Source organism: Lasiosphaeria miniovina (assembly GCF_030549165.1).
Source record: "Lasiosphaeria miniovina strain SMH2392-1A chromosome Unknown B0T26scaffold_8, whole genome shotgun sequence".
Classification (NCBI taxonomy): domain Eukaryota; kingdom Fungi; phylum Ascomycota; class Sordariomycetes; order Sordariales; family Lasiosphaeriaceae; genus Lasiosphaeria; species Lasiosphaeria miniovina.
The window spans coordinates 4,143,604-4,160,954 of NW_026848227.1; the positions used below are offsets into that span (position 1 = coordinate 4,143,604).

Here is a 17,351-nt window from a genome sequence, read left to right on the forward strand (position 1 = left end):
GTCGAACCGTTAAATAGTTAGAGCGGCGCCGAGCGATGTTAGGGTACACGGCTTTTTCGAAAGCCATGATGCCGTCATTGGGAGCCTAGCTAGGCTACATTGCGACCGCAGCGGGCTGGTGTACGGCGGCGGGGTGCATCGGGACTCGCGAACGGGGTTTGTGGACTGGTTTAGGCGGGCGTCGGTAGCCCAGCTGTGAGGTTAGTAGAGGCAGGACCCCGGAAGTCGGTTAAGGCCTAGATCAAGCCCATATTGGTGTATAGCGTGGACTGCATATACACAAATATTTTATGGTAGTTAGAGACTTCTCCAAATGTTGATGATAAGTGGGATTGTCTTATTGATTTTCTCCAACACGGCATCCCACCCCCGCAGCGCCTCTCACCCGAACGTAAATTCTCGAATGCCGCCACAAGGCTAAACGTTCCTCACACTACAGGGCAACGCGGAGGACCCGGTTTCAACTCAAGCTTGTAGATTCTTTCTTCCCATTTCCGAGTTTGGACTTTAGGCGTTCTCCTGAATCAAAGAAGAGCTCATGGGGCCGCCCCTAGAATACTATTCAAAACCATCCCTCCGAGAAAAGTCGAGGACTATTGCTATTATTGAGACGTCGGAACGATCGAAGCTCTCGACCGGCGCATAGCGGACAGTGCCCAGGTCTATGTCGTCCTGCGGACTAGCGCTGAACTGATGCATCTCCTTCGAGTAGCAGAGCCATTTGCTGTTACTGGCCGCAATCCGACAACCAAGATATAGAGCACGTTCTTCCTATCCTCGCTCATGGAGGGTAGCTCAAAATACTTCTCATCGTCGTCGATGTCATGCGACGAAAACCATTCATCGGGGAAGTACGGGCCAGCCCAAATTAAGCCCCTCATGGCGTAGTCTTCCGGTAAAGGCTTCCTCAGCAATCCAGCCGTGTCTGATGCAGGGAAACCTTCGTCTTCGATGCGGCTATAACACTTATAGTTATAAAGTAACGTATTCAGCATCAACGCTAGCGGCTCCCAGGGGAAACCTGCCACTACGACAGCCATGACCTCCGGGACAAAGGTCAAACGATAGAGGAATACCAAAGCGACGTGAAGATACGGCATGGTATAGTCGTTGCCGAATCGTTCAAGAACGATCTTGTCTGTTTCGTTGGCAAGTAGCCTTCTTCTTCAGCTTTCACTGGGCCACGTATTACTCCGTCCTTGTCGTAATTACATAGAAGTCTAAGGCCATCAAACGGAGGTCGAGAGAGAAGTCGAGAAACGTTATAAAATATTTATTACTACAGACGTTCTCCACTTGAACAGATGAGACCCGCTTCCTGAATAAGTACATCATACATGTTAATTTGCTTCGCTCCTGCCCCTTAATTACGCCGGAGAAGCTGCTCCTCATCCTCATCTTCCGAATCTACCACAAAGCCTCCAGCAAAGAAAGCTGTATCACATGCGGGAGACCGTCTCTGGAAGAGAGAGAGATGCTCATAAGGGCAGGTGAAACAAGCAGGGAAACAGCCCAGTAGCTGAACGGGATCCAATCCACATTTCTCCGAAGCCGAATTAATTGACTTGCCGTTTTCGACAAGTTTCAAGACGAATACAGCCTCAGATTCAGTATACTAAGGCATCATTGGAAAAAGGAATGACTAACAAGTATTTCTAGCATGATCCGGTGAGTATTGAAGCAATATTGACGTTTTTTAATTTCTAGATTGAGGCGAAGTTTTTGGTACGGCAGTCAAGCCACATACACGAGATGCAGCACGATAGGGGGCGCTATAGGTGGGTGTTTTGGCTCACGTATTCTCGAGACAGGCATTCAGCCCCGGTCTTGAATTTATTATAGATAGTCGCCCACTCGTCCCTACCGCCCCTAACTTATCCAACGACTTTCTCCCCGACACATTTTTACCGCCCATCTAGGTGCAAATGTGACGGCGCCAGCCTGCAGCACTCACTACCACTGCGCTAGAACCCCCAAAAGGATGCCAGAATTGCAAGTTGACAACTTGCAACCTGTAGTAAGCTATATAGTACTGCTACGGCCATTGCGCGCCGTGACAGCAAAGCTCACAACCGCTCTTCGAGCTAATATGGCTGCCGTCAACCACTCCTCTACGGTCAGGCTTTCCACCAGAGAGCCCGCCTCGGAGCCGCAAGAGAGATGACTCTCTAACCTTATCGTCCTTATTACCATTGCAATTTTTATCGCAAGCTTCTTTTGCCCTTTCTTCGGCACCCATACTATCAATATCTGCCCGAGTTGCGAGACCCGCGACCGCTAGGTACCCCTCGACACCGAGTGGCCTGTGTGGGCCACATGTTGCTCCCTGCAAACGTGCAAACCCCAGACGATCTGTTTGGCCTAATTCCACGACGAAATTAACCGACAACATATCGGGTGCCCAGAGGTTAACGTCGCCTACAGCGCCGAGCAGGCGCTACTGGAGCGTCAAGAGCAGCTCATACGAGATAATCTTATGCCGAATTATTAAAGATTCCGACATGACCGGTAGGGTCTGGGCGACCTCGAGAAGAACATCTAGAATAGAAAGCCGAACTTGGAGAGGAAAGCGCGAGAAACACGGGTTCTATAAAGGGTAATATTCTCGCTATTAGGGTAGTTAGCTAAAAGACACAAACCTGGAGTAGGGAAAATACATTGGCTAACGAACGCGAATGTTGGAAGCCTCTTGCAAATATCTCACAGCGTGTATATATCTCTCGCGATACCCCCAGCTTCGGCGAGATCCAGCCTGCGATTGGGCAATGGCAATGAGGGTGCCAGAAATATATTGAAGCTGGCTGGGAGACTTAATATCGCCATACTACTCTATTTGAGGTAACTTGTACCTTACTCTGCTGCTCTGCAGGTAGCTCTTGGCAGATCACAGAGCGTTGCTCTGTGGGAGCCCCCTACTCTCTCGCGGAGCGTCTCTGCCAAGACAGAGTAATATCTAATAGGTTGGACACCCAGTGCGATCTCACGGGTTGAGTCCTCCTTCCGCACCGCCTCTTCTGCAGGCGACACATCGGTGTTCTCTCTAGTTGTTTGGATTCGACGCTCAGGATCAGCGGGAGGAGCATCTCGAAAACAAAAGCGCATTGGCAGACACATCTTGGCCGACGACGTTTCGAGAAGTGGTGGTTATCAACGATTACAGTCGCCCTTTTCTTTCGGTCGGAAAAGCATACACCGTGTGCTCACCGAAGCACTGGACGCCGGTGATGCTTCGACGCGGGCTGTGCTGCCCTCGCAACTTGATGCCTGAGTGAGAAGAGAGCACGCTGGGCTGCAGATGACCCCATCAAGTCAGATGGAAGAGGGGTAATCGCGGGGAGTGGGGAATCTGCGACGACGGAAGGCTGCGGCGCACTCGTCACACCATGCCATGGGTGCCTAACACGAGCCTAACCGACGACCTCGGAGGTGCTGCAACCAAAAATTTTCATCTTACTCTACTTCCCGTCACTGCAATTAAGCCATCCGAAGTTTGGATCCCTGGGAACTGGGTTTGACTGACTCGCCATGAAAACGAATAGTGACAGAGGCAACTCTCTCTCCGGCATTGCACATCAACAAGGGCGGCCGGTTGTCTCTCTTCTAGTTGACATCGAGAACAAAGCCGGGACAGCGGGGAAAAGAACCTTGGGATTCCTCCAAAATCTCGAATGTCTACAACTTCCTCAATACTCACGTGGTGATATAAAAGCGACCGCCGGACGAGTCGAAGTGTTACGAGAGACCATTGATGCTACTCGGAATTCCCAGTATCTGGCTTTGTCATACACATGGAGCCCCTCAAAGCACGAGAGCAAGGAAAAGGGGTCGTATCACGTTCAAGAGCGGGACAGCGAAGAGTTCAAACCTTCTGAAGTCCGAAACTGCGCCCTCGACCGCATCTTCCACTACATGCTGGCCATCAATGTCAACCATCTCTGGATCGACCAACACAGCATCGTCTACGAGACCGGCAGTTGCGATGATCCTATTTGCGTTCAGCATCCAGCGTGCATCAAGAGGCGAGAGGGATTCACTGTTATGGACCTTGTCTATAAGCTCAGCAATCATCCCATCGGACTGCTGGAAAGACTAATTAAATCAAGGTGGGAGATGAACCTGCTCTCAGATATCCTCCAAGGCAACCTTACGATGGGGGACAAGTCCAACGTCCAACTATCACCGAAGCTAGAGCTATGGAAGGTCTGGAGGGCAGTCGATCTGCTGCGTCGAATTACTAGCGATGATTGGTGGCGTCGAGGATGGATCTTTCAGGAGAATTACAAAGGGGGTACCGACATGAAGCTGCTCATCAAGCACCCTGAGAAGCTTGAAGCCCTGAAACGTTCCCGGCACCGGGTATTTGGAGACGTGGACGGCGAGCTCTGCATCCTGTCTGTCCAGTTCTTTAAGGAGGCGACACGCTTGTGTTTGGCGTATTTGAGGTGGATTGACGAGCATCAAGGCTCCCCTGTCTCCCAACGGACTTTGAAGAAGATGAAGAAGACCAAGAAGACGAAGATGAAGGTGCTCCATCGGATTCTTCACCAAGCTGGAAGATACCAGTATCTCCTCACATGCTCGCAACCCATGACGCTACGCATTATCTCTGATATCGACCAGAAAAGTATCACAAAGCCTTGGGATATGCTGGCCATTGTAGCTAATAGCTGCGGGTACGCCATTCGCTTCAACGCGGAGAAACTAAAAAGGAGCGAGGCGAGCTTGAGCCTCTCCATCCTCGCTCAGTGCTTACTGAATGGAGAAGTCCTGCATAACGGACGCCATAACGGACGCCCGCCAATTCCTAAGGCAGCCGACCTTACTGTCCCAAAATACCTGGAACGAGCCCTCTTTTCCGGGTTTTACCGAAATACCCCCAAATATAACCTCATACTCAACAAAAGCTGTCGCTTTATTGACACCAGCTTCTCCGAATCCGGGATTCACACCCATGGACACATCTGGAAGCTCAGAAAGGTCATCGACACCTGCAACTGGCCAGTTCAGGACGCATGGGTGGACGTCCCTCACGGGAAACTTGAACTAATCCAACGCAAGCGACTCACCTATATGGCGAAGTGGTTGGAGGGAGAACGTTATGGAAGTCTTGCTGATAGCATCCGCGATTATCTCAGCCGCGATACTAAGCTCGCTGGGGTCTCAGAAGGTCAAATGTCATTCACGGAGCGGTACATGCACGCAATGGCCGTGGAGTCGCTGACGTTATCGAAAGGGGCGACTCGCTGGCTCTAGGCTGTCTTTGGGACACTAGCAGCCCTGAGAGATACAGCCCCTACATGGCCGTGTTCATTTGCGACGATAGAGGTGGGTATGACAACGACGGCGAAGCCTTTGCGTTCACAGCTTCACGTCCTGAGGATGCTAGCTCTGATAAATTTGATCTCAATGACCTGGATCGGCACGTCTCATTCGAGGTCGCTATGGAGGGAAAGGTCCAGGGCCAAAACCGGCTGGTACCAACACTGAGAATCATACGATGGCTTCCTGGCATGTGTTTCTTCAGGGGGGTACACAGGGAGGAAGTTGTGTTTCCGTGGCCGAGTGATCTGAAAGGGATCGTAGCGTAACGTTTCAACCGCTCTTCAGTACGAGGAGATTTCGACTTTGGGGGCTGCTCGCAAAGCCTGTACCATTTAATCTATCTTGGTCAAAACTATAGGCCAATCTCTAGCCAGAGGTCGAGTAGCATACAGGTGGTAGAAAATCACAACTGCTCCCGCAACACTAGAGTCCCAGTGATTGTGATCTAAGTGATTCCACTGTAGATTAGCGCCTCAGTGACTTACAGTGACCGCTGAATCCCCTGTATTATCTGTCTAACGGCCAATAAAGTCTACTCAAACTCAACACCTTTGTAACGTAGTGACTATAGTAGGTTATTATTATTCTTATACGCGCTTAAGCTTAGTTAGGAGGACTATACCTTTCACGCTTATATTGGGCAGGTCGACTTGGGCTAGGCCGTGTTTGATGGCACTCGTCCCCCATTCGTCCGTCTTCCGTGGAATTTTGTCTAGTCTAGGGCCCCCTTTCTTATGAGTCTTCAGTGACGACCTTTGCAATAGTCTCCATGATATACGAGAGGTGTGACGGCGTTTAGCAACACCCACTACCGCTGCACCACACCTTCCAAAAGGATGCCAGAATTACAAGCCGTCAGGCTGAAATTCTATAGTGGGTTATAGTATGGTCACGCACCCGTAGGGCCTCAGCGCCTACCGCCGTGCCGTGACATCACCCCCCCCTCGGCCCCGCGGGGCGCGTAGAGGTCTGACTACCCCGGAACCTCGAGCACTACGGTTCGGGAGCTCTACGCGGGCTAGGGCATACTATAGGGATCCCCAAACTACCTTTATTCACAAAAGGACTCATTTGCAACTGCAGGGCTCGGACCCGCAGCCGTAGGGCGGCTTGTAATTGTGACGGCGTTTAGCAACACCCACTACCGCTGCACCACACCTTCCAAAAGAATGCCAGAATTACAAGCCGTCAGGCTGAAATTCTATAGTGGGTTATAGTATGGTCACGCACCCGTAGGGCCTCAGCGCCTACCGCCGTGCCGTGACAAGAGGGATATCTAGTACTACATTAAGTTTAGTGCGATAGTGTGACGGCGCCAGCTCACAGCACCCACTACCACTGCGCTAGAACCCCCAAAAGGATGCCAGAATTGCAAGTCGACGACTTGCAACCTGTAGTGGGTTATAGTGTGCTACGGCCGTTGCGCGCCGTGACAGATAGGAGCTTTGTTCTCGGTCATGGCAGTTTAATAAATGTACTAGAGAATAGTCGTTGAGTTCGCGACTGGAGGCTCACGACAAAGTCTGAGAAGATGAAGCGAATTATCGGCCTGTAGTAAGGGCTGTTGCTATTAACTCCGAGTTCCTAAAGCAAGCTCACCAAACATCTCTCGGATATTTTATTAGTAGTTCTACACTAGTAGAAGGAGTTTTTGACGAGGCTATGATCCCGCTCGTAGATTCCTTACCCGTAGTTATGATCGCAGGACACTTCAAGTTCAGTTAATGCTCAACTATCCAACATGCAAAGCAAATCTACCACAGTCCCCAAGAGCGAAGGCTTTCCCAAACCCGTGGTGACTCCTTGCTCGCCCGTACGACTAGATTCTCCAGATCCCTTGCCCATACCACTTCGCAGAGACGTTTAGCGAGGTTCTGCGAATAAACCGACAATCTTGTCCCGAAGTCCGTATTGGTTCCACTGTAACTCAAGGCTTCGCGGTGATTCCACCCCAGCTCATGTCTTCGTCATGGAAGCGTAAGGGAAAGCTAACAGGGGCCTGGACGCAGACGCCGCCGTCGTAATTGGTCCGGCTATTTCCAAGACACGTTCCTTAAAGTGCTCTACCCAGGAAGTTCGACCCTATTTCCCGGCCTCACGCAATCCATGTTGCCGTAGAAGCTTATCTTATTTGATGCTTGGATGTCGTCGATTGCCTGATGCTCGCAGAACAATATCTTGGCGATACGTAGCCTGATAGGAACTTGCCTAAGAACTGGCTGAGACCAATGGGTGTGTAGTCGTATATGTCAGCCATACCCTGGTTTGAGTCGTCCAGGCGCTGGCTATGTTCTCAGTTAGGTGGATTACCTAGATGGAGAACTTGGAGGCACCACCCGTCACCAGTCTGAGCTCGGCCGTGAGGTGGTTGAAGTCGGTCTCGCTAATGTCACCCGCCGTAATAACGGTGATATTCTGCTTAGAAACGGCGCCCGTGTTGTCCTGCGTACGCTCGTGCCAGTCTGCGCGCTGGCACTGGATCAGGCGGATGATGTTGTAGCTGAGGTTGCTGTTTAGCTTGGGCTGTTCTTTAACGTCCTCCTAGGCTATTGCATAGAGAGTAATATGGTGGAATGCGATCTAGGCTTTTTCGCCTTCTTGGGAATAATTCACGAGGTAGTATAGCGAACTAACTTTTCGGTTAGTGGACGAGAATTGGGATCGCTTGCGATCCAACCGGTGATGGCGAGCCGCGTAGACGTAGGCGCCTGATCATGGAGTTGGGGGAGTAGCTAGGTACGATAGAGTGGAAGGCAAAATGGGTATCGCGGGCTCTGTTATTTAAGTCCTTCAAATAGCTATGTGTTGTCTAGAAGGTCGTGGGAAGAGTTAAAACCGGTGAAATCTCGAGGGTAGTTGCAAGGCCTTGGTTTGGACGCCGATAGTGACTCTGGGACATTCTACCTTCTCAGAAGGCCGGTTTTGCGAGCGAAGTAACCTTGGGTCATCTAGGTGACTGATCGGGTGACCCATATTTGGTCTTGAGTCGTGGTTCCCGAAACTGGTCCTCGGGAACAAAAGAGTGCCCTCTGCTTTATAAGCCATAAAGTCTCCGAGCCCCGAGTCTGTTCACTGAGTAGGCCACGGGTCAGATTACTAATCATTCTAATGAATTGGCAGTGGAGAGTTGCTCCGTTGTGACTGTATGACTGTAAAAGCAAGTCCCTATATAGTTCCTCAAGTAACAGGCAACCTCAACCAGCAACCATAACTTGTATTGTTTGTAGACAACCGCCTGTGGTGGCGTCCCAGAGCTTGATTGTACAGTCGTAGGACGCCGACGCGAGCTACTGGCCGTTTGGCTAGAGGTGGAAGGCAGGGAGGGCCTTTTGATTAATGCCGTCACTGTCCGCATGTACTGGTACCCTACTTTTTGTTGGCTGCGTAAACTAATATATGCACTTTTCTTCCCCCGAGGTCTAGGGTTACACAAATATGGGACATTATAATAGGTTGTTGTTGTTGTTGTTGTCAAAGGTAAAGGTTTGCGTCCAGTTAAAGCCGATGTCGACGTCGGCCATGGACGACCAATCGCCGCCGAGCTCTCCCTCCAGGCTTCCAGAAAAGTGGACGAGGTCGAAGGGGTTCGCGCTAAACTCGACCGTGCCAAAGGGAGAAGGCGCTGGCTGCTGCTGCTGCTGCTGCTGGCAGCACTCGTCCCATCCTTCCAGATCGGCCGTCTTCCGGCCCCGCGACAGGGCAATGGTGATCTTGCCAAAGTACGGCAGGACGACGTCGTACCTGTCCGGGCCGGCGTAGGCGCCACGCGCCGCCTGCGTGAGGAGGCCCAGCACGTCGGCGGCCTGGCTGGCGACGTTGCACCGCATCAGGCTCGCCGTGCGCCGCAGGCTCATGGTCAGCGCCTCAATGAGCGGCCAGTCCTCGCCGCTGTTGTCATCGTCGCCTGGCCTTCCCCCGGACGCAGGCGACAGCAGGCGAATCAGTAGCGTGATGCCGGCGCTAAAGGCCTGAAACTCGAGCGACTCGCACACGACAAACAGGCCCGTGGCGCAGCTCCTCAGGCCGAGATAGGCAGCTATCAGGCCCCGCGACGCGGCGACGGCCGATGCGCGGCTGAACTCGTACCTGGGGTCGGCGCTGAGCATAAAAGGCAGGTGCAGCAGCTTGGCGATGAGAAAGTACTGCACCTTTGTCGCCTGTTGGGCGTACAGCTGCGCAAACGGCTGGTCCGGCGGCGGCGGCTCGTGCCACCAGCTGTCGGACATGAGGGCCCGGCACCCGTCGAGTTCGTGGGCGATTTGCACGGTAGCGAGGTAGCTCGGCTGCGGGCTCTGGTTCCTGGCCACGACGGACGCGGCGAGGTTGCACATTCTGTGCTGGAGCGTGCGGAGCGGGCTTTCGCAGCCGCTGCTGCCGTCGTCGTGGTCGCGCTGCGGCGGCGGGCCGGGGCTGGGGGTGGGGGTGGAGATGGTGCTCGGCAGGCCTAGGATCAGCGCGAAGCTAGTCTCGAGATGCCAGATCTCGGTCCAGATGGCTGCCTCGCGGCCTCCTCCTCCTCCTCCTCCTCCTCCTTTTTGGTTTGGAGTGCGATGGAGACGCAGGAGCAGCGCCCCATCGGCGGCGCGGCGGACGCTAAGCCAGGCCTGGCGCGGCCAGCCCATGTCCATGTAGAGCTTCTGCTGGATGAGCCGGGCCTCGATCCCGTGTAGCGTCTCGCCCGTGCCGGCCGACGTCAGCAGGCTGTCGGCTGTTTGCATGTACGAGGCGAGAAGAGCTTCCCGTGATAATTCACACCGTGACAGCTGCAGCGTCTTTGGCGCCTGTTGAATACACAGTGACAGCCAGAGCAATGCCTTGGCCGCGATGCAAGGGCTGCTGGACTTCACCATGTGAGACAGAAACCGAGCGGCAAATTCGACCCCGCCGGTCTGGAGAGTGCGCATGGCCGGAGGCAGGGTGCCATACTGCCAGGGTGGCCAAATGGGCCAGTATTGCACCGTCGCCGCAAGGACCGTCAATAGATCGTCGTCCTGCAGCATCGGAAATTCGGGCAGATAGACAGCGTCACTGGCCTTGTTGCCGTTGGTCGACGGCTCGGAGGAAGAAAACTGCAGTTCTTCCGTCATGCTGGCCGCCTTGACCAGGGCGAGCAGCGGCGCGTCTCGGAAGCTAAAGCCGTTATCCGCCATGTCGGACTCGTCGGGCATGGTAGCGTGGGTCGCGTTCTCGACGTCGAGCATCGACTCCAGCTCGACACCAACATGGTCTTCCACGCTAGGCGTCGTGGATGGAGCCCCTGGAAACAGCCCCGTGAGCGACGGAGAAGCGCCCGTCAGACTCAGGCTAGCCCAGATGTCGCGCACGCTGATTTCAATATCGGCGAGCCGTTGCTTCAACCGCTCTTCTCCCAGGGACGACAGGCCCCCCAACGACCCGATATCCTGCCTTGCTGGCTGCTGAGCAGTGCACGGGATGCCGCGCAAGCCACACTGCTGGCATGGCGGATGTGCGACCGGAAAGACGCATCGGACTTTCCGCCTCCGGCACTCGGCACAGCTTCGCGTGCCCAAGCGCATTGGTTTCGGGTAAACGCTGTCAGGCATGGTGATGTCGTTTGACTGTACCGGCTTGGCGGCTGCGAGGGTCTGAGAAGAAGGCGCGCCTAGGGGTAGGGATGGGGTGTCGTTACGGGCTCGCACGAGCTCGGAGCGCATCAGTTCGGCCGAGCTCGCACGAAAGTGGGGCTCAAGGGCTTGTGCGCCTCGCCCTTTTTTCGGCATCGAGGCGAGTGTCGCTTCGTCTACTCATACAGATATTCGTCAGAGCTCGGACGAGTTCGCACCAATATCTAACCCGTGCGTGCCGTGTTCAAAAGCCAAGCAGCCGCATCTGTGCGCACGGTACGGCGGCGTCCACCGTAGCCCAATTTTGCTCGCTCTATATAAACGGCCAGGCTGCTACTCTTTGGAGAGCGTAGCCTTTTCTTGACACAAGCTAGAAACATTTACGGCAGCAACCACCTAGCAGCAGACGTCCACTACTTCCAGTATTACCAGCAAGGCATCGCTAGAAGAATACACATGGAACATTCGATCGGGCTCGTCACCGGCGCCACCTCAGGGCTCGGTCATGCGGCAGCCCGCGCTCTTGCCGGAGACGGCTGGCGCGAGATCATCGTCACCGGGCGCAGCCTGACTCGGGTCCAGGAAACGGCCGCTCAGCTCGCGGCGAGGTCCGGGAGGCAGGTCTTCACGCCGCTGGAGCTAGATCTAGACAAGCCGTCCAGTGTTCAGTCCGCCCTCGCCGAGCTCGTCAAGCGAGGTCGGCCTATCGATTTCCTACTGCTCAATGCAGGGTTGCTCCCAGGGAACAAGCGCGTGCTCACTACGGCCGGCGTCGAGCTATCCCAGGCCCCGCTAATCGGCCATCATCAACTGACTGTCGGGTTGCTCCGAGCCAACCTGCTGAGTCCCAACGCGCGGATTGTTATCTCCGGCGCGGAACCTGCCCGAGGGGACATGGCCCTGTTCAGCTTGACAGACGTGGCGGACTTCGCGGCCAAACACCACCAGGGTGACCGAACCGCCGCTGTTGAAGCCCTGTTGCGCAACGGGCCGAACGTGAAGTACGTGCCCAACCGGGCGTATGCCGATGCGAAGCTCATCATCACTTGGTGGGTCGCGGCACTGGCACGCCGGCTACCCTCCGGCATGGCCGTATACGCCGTGGCGCCCGGCAGCGCGCCCGACACCAAGGCGCCGCGTAACGCTGGCCTGGCCGTGAAGTGGGTGATGATTCCGCTGCTGAAGATCATCCCCGGCATGACGATGACTCCTGAGACCGCCGCCCGTCGGTACCTCCAGGCATCGGAGTTCGGAACCGACGTCTCAGGGCAATTCTTCGCCTCGGCGCCCAAGAAGCTTACCGGCCCAATCGAGGCGATGCGCCACCCACACTTTCACGATCGCGCCAACCAGGAAGCCGCGTGGCAGGCCGTCGTCAAGGTCTCCGGCGTCGACCTTTCCGATGACCAGCGCCCACACTAGAACACCAAGACACAAGACACGTAAGCAGTGAAAATGCCCGGCGAGTAGACCCCAGGCCTACCACCAAACCTCTCTCTGCCATCCCCCCCTCCTCCTCTCGGCAGCGTAGCTGCTGTAGGTTTTTGAGCTGGCAGGAGCGGGGCGAAGCGGTAGGCTGGGTCTCTGTTGGCGGACTGTATAGAGGGGTAGATTAGTTTCTAGTGGGCTTGCGGTAGATATTCTTGCGATGAGAACTTTAAGGCTGGTCTGAGGTGATGTGGCTTTGCGGAAACATACGCTCCTCCGTGACTTGGATGCAATAGTTAGAATTAGCGAGCACCGAAAAGCTGTTCATAATAAAAAATGATAGAGCGTGTAGGCATGGTAGCTTTTAAGCTAGGCTCGTAGTCTTCATCGCCGTAAGTATAAGTCGCCATAAGTTCGGCTTCCCGCCAACTCGCTGAGGATTAGAGGTGTGCCGCTTGCGTGTGTGCTAGGAGTTCAGTACTGTGCGGGTCCTATGTGCCCGCCCGATAATTATATATGTACTTATTGAGGCGGCCTTGACTGCTGAAATTTGAGGCCACGCGCCCGCCAAAAACAGCAGTCCAGACTGCGGCACATATAAGGTTACCTATATGGAAAAGCCTTGCAGCATGCTTCAATGCAATAGAACTTTATACGCCGCTGTTAGCTACTCAACCTTCTCCCCAGGGTCTAGGCTCGAGGCAGCTAGCGCCTTGCACAGCCTTCCCCGGGCCTTGGCGCATATTCATAACGCTTCGACTCCCCCATGTCTCAATTCCCCCACACTAGTGAATTTTTTGGGTGGCTCCAGTGTCTCTGTCGACAGCCATTGACGACAACTTGAGCGGTGGAGCAAAAAAATATCGTGTATCCGTAATTATTTGACTAATTGGCGCAATCATGCCTTTCGATCGGACTCGGACTCGGACAACGACATCTACTTAGGAACCTATGCCTTCTCCAGCCATGGCGAGCTCGTCGAGGACTATTTTCCTGGCAGGGCTCTCGAAGCCGTGCCGGGTAAACAGCCCTTGGTTGCAAGCACGGAGCTGGAAGGCGCGAGTGACGAAAGACTGACGCGCGAGTGGGAGGACATGGTTTCTGGAAGATTCGCCTGAAATTCCGACGGAACCCTCAAGCAACGCCGGTGCTGATCCTAATCAAGCCTCACGGGTCGACGCCCCCTTGTCTTTCTATCCGAGGCTTCTGAGGTTCGTTGGACGGATCAAGTGGGTGTGCGTAAGTCGACGTCGATGATTGCCTACCTAACACCCAATTAGTGATACAAAAAGCGAGGCTGACGAGTGCTCCAGAGCTGCGGCAAAGAGCTGTATGCCGACTTCAGAGAAGCGCGGCCCGGCTCGCTCAACGCATTCTCCGAGAAGCTGCAGTGCCAAGGCCAAAGCAGGACCGCGACGCCGGGGCAGAGCGCAAGCACCCCCCCGAGGTTCGCATGTGCACGCGCTGTCCGGGGCGCATGTGCGGCATACGGAGTCTTGGCTCGTGGGCTGGACGGCCCGGCCGGCACGTTTTGTCGCCGAGGAGGAGACCGAGACGGCGTTCAACATCACGGTAGACACGAAACCCGACGACAGCCGGCTGAAGGAGTATTTCAACATGTGCGTCAAGATGAAGCGCTACTCGCAGGTCCTTGAAGAGCCTGAGGTGGATGGTGCCCGGAATGACGGCGCGCTGCTTCAGGACATTAGGCGGTCGTACGGGGCCAGGTGCTTGAGGTCCCTGCCGTTCGGGTTCAGGCTCAGCCAGCCGACAGCAGCTGTCTACGTCAAGGTCAGTGACTGCCTTCCCGGCCTGGAAATCCATCTAGAACAATCCCACCAGACTATCAAGTTGCAACTGGACACATCCCCCTACTCGCTCTCACGCTCTGCTCAATCTCATCCATCTCGCTCTCCCCCTTCCCGACCAGCCGCGCCAGCCCGACCTCGCGGATCTTGTACCCGTCGGGGTGGAACCTGTTTTCTTCCTTCACCCCGCCTCGCGCTGTGACGGCAACCCGGAATATGGTCTCGTAGTGCGCTGGCGGAGGGGGGAGCCTAGATGAATGAATTTAGCCAAGCCCTCTTGTCCGTACTAACCTTATATATAGTTAACTTACCCTGTTATAGTCGTTCAACTAAGGCGAACCTTTCCTTCGCTTAAGCAACTTGATTTTCGAACCCTAATTAAGGAACTACAGATAAAGCAGATCTTCTATCTTCATATTTTAATCACCACCAGCAGCCACTCTACAACACTTCACAGTGACTAGATTAACCAAATAGATCACCTTGCTAATGCATTGATATGATCCTTACGGCTATCAATCTTAGCAGACTATCATCTGAACTGATATAGTGGAAAAGTAAAAGCGAATTTTCTCCTTCCTAGTCTTAGGAAATCATTAGTCAAAGCAGGACACTCACTTCATTATCAAATAGAGGTGGCAATCTTGAGCCACCTTCACCTTTAGCAAAGCGAAAATTTCTTCTGAGTAGTGCTCGACCTACACCGGCTTGGAAACCTTATAGAACACCGACTCCTGAAGAACAGATCAATAAATTATAACGAGAGAACGAAGAGCTGCGTCGCTATATAATTGATCAAAAAAGACACGAAACAGAGCAAGACTATTTCATAACGCTCTTACAACAACAAAACGCTAGTTATTTACGGAATTCCCATCAACAGAACGAGATTATGAGGCAGTTCACAAATACTCTAAGTGTAGCACTGGATGAGTTACGAGAAAGTAGGCAACAGCTGGCTGCTAGTACGGTTCTTAATGAAAAGCGTTTAATTACAAAGCCTGACGATATCGATGAGATAATAAAAATATATAACCAAATAGACTTATAAGAGGTATATCATAGATGCAAAACAAAAGTTTATAACTTTAACGTCCGAACTGTCTCTAAAAAGGCAAGTTTGGCCCCTTGCTATAGATAGCGTGTCAAAAGAAGAGGTGTTGCCATTAGAGTTAAACAATTGTAATAGAGCGATATTTGCCCCGTGTTCTTCAGAAATCCCAAGATATTGTTGGACAATCCGCTATACGCTTGCGATAATAGATTGAAAATATTTGCAAAGCGAAAACCTATCTAGCATCTCGTGTAAGAGGACAACCGTGCGCAACCACGGAACCACCGAACGGTAAACCGTGCATAACCACGGAGCCATAAGATAAGAAATGATGATCCACGGAACTACGGAAATCCGAACGACGGAACAAGGAGACGAGGTGAAGCAGCTTCCTGTTGCGACTACCACTACTGCTGTGATATCTTCACTCAATACAATCTTCCTTCCAAGACCCAGAGGTCCTCTGAACATCTAGTCTCACATCCTAAAATTGTATTGTTTTTTCAGCTGCTTCAGTCACTTTGCACATGCCTATAAATTAGAGCTTTGATGTACGCACCCACCACTTTTTTCGTCGCACTTACCTGGGCATATTGGCAGTTGGCAACGCAGGGACCGCTTTTTATATGGTAAAATGCCGTATTGCATGGCAGCCACCCAACGCCCTACCGGGCACTAAGGAAGCTCGGTAAAGTAAAAATGACACTACTTGCGCCTTCACATGCCGGGCTTTTTGCGCGCACTTGGTGTTTTAAGGTCTGTAGCGGCCAGGTGGCCTTTGCAGGCCTTTGTATGCATATGTTCGAGGTAGCCGGGCCGAGCCTAGAAGAGCGGGACGAACAGAATGAACAGGATGAACAGGATGAAGAAGACATGGAGATTGACTCGGACTGCATCGTCGTCAGCGCAGGGCCAAAGAGAAAGGCAACAACGCAACAGAGAAAGAAAGGGAAGAAAAAAAAGACCACGAAGAAGACGCCTTCTTCGATTCCGGGGATGAAGATGACCCTTTTCCTAGTAAGGCGGACTTCTTCGGTAACTAAGTTGCTAGATTGACGGGCTCAAATCCAAGGAATACATCACCATATCAACAAACTAGGTTGTCATTAGACTAGATTGCTAGACTCAACACCAAGGAATTACATCACTATGTCAACAAATCAGGATTCAACGCATTGCTCGGGTAGCTGGGCGCATGCCATGACATTTGGCTAATTTACGTACAAATCCGGGCCTCAAAGTTACCATTTGCAAGTTGCCTTTATTTCGAGGCTGACTCAACAACGAAGAAATCGTCAAAATGGAAACACCACGGTAAACGCGTTTTCAGGGCTTTTGAAGGTTTTGACGGCTTCAACGCCGTTGACCCGGGCTGCCGGGTTGCATGGTAGGCATATGGGGGGCCAAATGGTATTTCGCGATTTTACCGGCCTAAAATAGGCTCTGAGTATCTCAACTGTCAACAGCTGCCAATATGCCCAGGTAGGTGCGACGAAAAAAACGGTGGTTGCGTACATCAAAGCTCATAAATTAAGCTATTCTATCATCGTTTAGCTATTAGGCGGCCGTCGGCAACAGATACAAACCCCGCCTCTACCCAGAGAAGTTGAAGGATTGTGATCCCGGATTTAGGCCTTTATCCTTAATTTTGGATCGCCTTCAAGACCTCATTCTGGGACCCAGCATACCGTATCCAAATTAATTCCCATTTCCCTATGTAACGTATTATTATGTAACGTTCATAATATGCGAGTTAGCCATGATAAGCGAGTTGGCCACCTTAACGAGATTTGGTGGGGCACAAGCAAAAAGATGTTAGTAAATTGTTAGTGATCTTATCAATTTCTTATCGCATTTGGCTGCGCACGCTACCCGGTCTCGTTAAGGGCCTGATCTTCTCAAACTCGGCAAGTTGCCAACTCTTCGAAAAAAGGACTTCCAGTGGCTTCGTCAAAGTGGATCTACCAAGAAGTAGTGCATTAGTGCCAGTCAGCCACACTATACCGTAACAGTAAGGCGGTCAGAGCGGTATTCTCACCGCCTTTGGCCACTGAAGTTGATCCTGGCCATGTCCGAGTGCGATGCCCGAGAAGTCCTTTTTTGCAGCCAAAACGACGTACAATGGCATCTTCGAGCGACAGCCAATTGGACCTC

General features: G+C 52.8%; 5 protein-coding genes across 5 annotated transcripts; 3 read left to right on the forward strand and 2 right to left on the reverse strand.

The window, feature by feature from the left end:
* Positions 1 to 558: 558 nt before the first annotated feature.
* B0T26DRAFT_681686 (uncharacterized protein) lies at positions 559 to 1,100 on the reverse strand (the record flags this gene model as incomplete). The annotated part of the gene is made up of 3 exons (XM_060440670.1): positions 559 to 690; positions 732 to 957; positions 1,000 to 1,100. The coding sequence occupies 3 exons, from the start codon at positions 1,098 to 1,100 to the stop codon at positions 559 to 561; spliced, it is 459 nt and encodes a 152-aa protein (XP_060290939.1).
* A 3,393-nt stretch (positions 1,101 to 4,493) lies between these two features.
* B0T26DRAFT_733858 (uncharacterized protein) lies at positions 4,494 to 5,738 on the forward strand (the record flags this gene model as incomplete). Its single annotated transcript, XM_060443165.1, has 2 exons — positions 4,494 to 5,167; positions 5,215 to 5,738. Coding segments are annotated over 2 exons (1,048 nt in total), but the record flags the coding sequence as incomplete, so codon positions are not given.
* Positions 5,739 to 8,438: 2,700 nt separating this feature from the next.
* On the reverse strand, positions 8,439 to 9,873 carry B0T26DRAFT_733859 (uncharacterized protein). Its single transcript, XM_060443166.1, has one exon. The coding sequence runs from the start codon at positions 9,651 to 9,653 to the stop codon at positions 8,766 to 8,768; it is 888 nt and encodes a 295-aa protein (XP_060290941.1). The 5' UTR covers positions 9,654 to 9,873; the 3' UTR covers positions 8,439 to 8,765.
* A 1,224-nt stretch (positions 9,874 to 11,097) lies between these two features.
* B0T26DRAFT_733861 (short-chain dehydrogenase/reductase SDR) lies at positions 11,098 to 12,671 on the forward strand. The gene has a single exon (XM_060443167.1). The coding sequence runs from the start codon at positions 11,364 to 11,366 to the stop codon at positions 12,327 to 12,329; it is 966 nt and encodes a 321-aa protein (XP_060290942.1). The 5' UTR covers positions 11,098 to 11,363; the 3' UTR covers positions 12,330 to 12,671.
* A 630-nt stretch (positions 12,672 to 13,301) lies between these two features.
* B0T26DRAFT_681691 (uncharacterized protein) lies at positions 13,302 to 14,476 on the forward strand (the record flags this gene model as incomplete). Its single annotated transcript, XM_060440671.1, has 3 exons — positions 13,302 to 13,369; positions 13,616 to 14,126; positions 14,465 to 14,476. The coding sequence occupies 3 exons, from the start codon at positions 13,302 to 13,304 to the stop codon at positions 14,474 to 14,476; spliced, it is 591 nt and encodes a 196-aa protein (XP_060290943.1).
* Between the last annotated feature and the right edge of the window lie 2,875 nt (positions 14,477 to 17,351).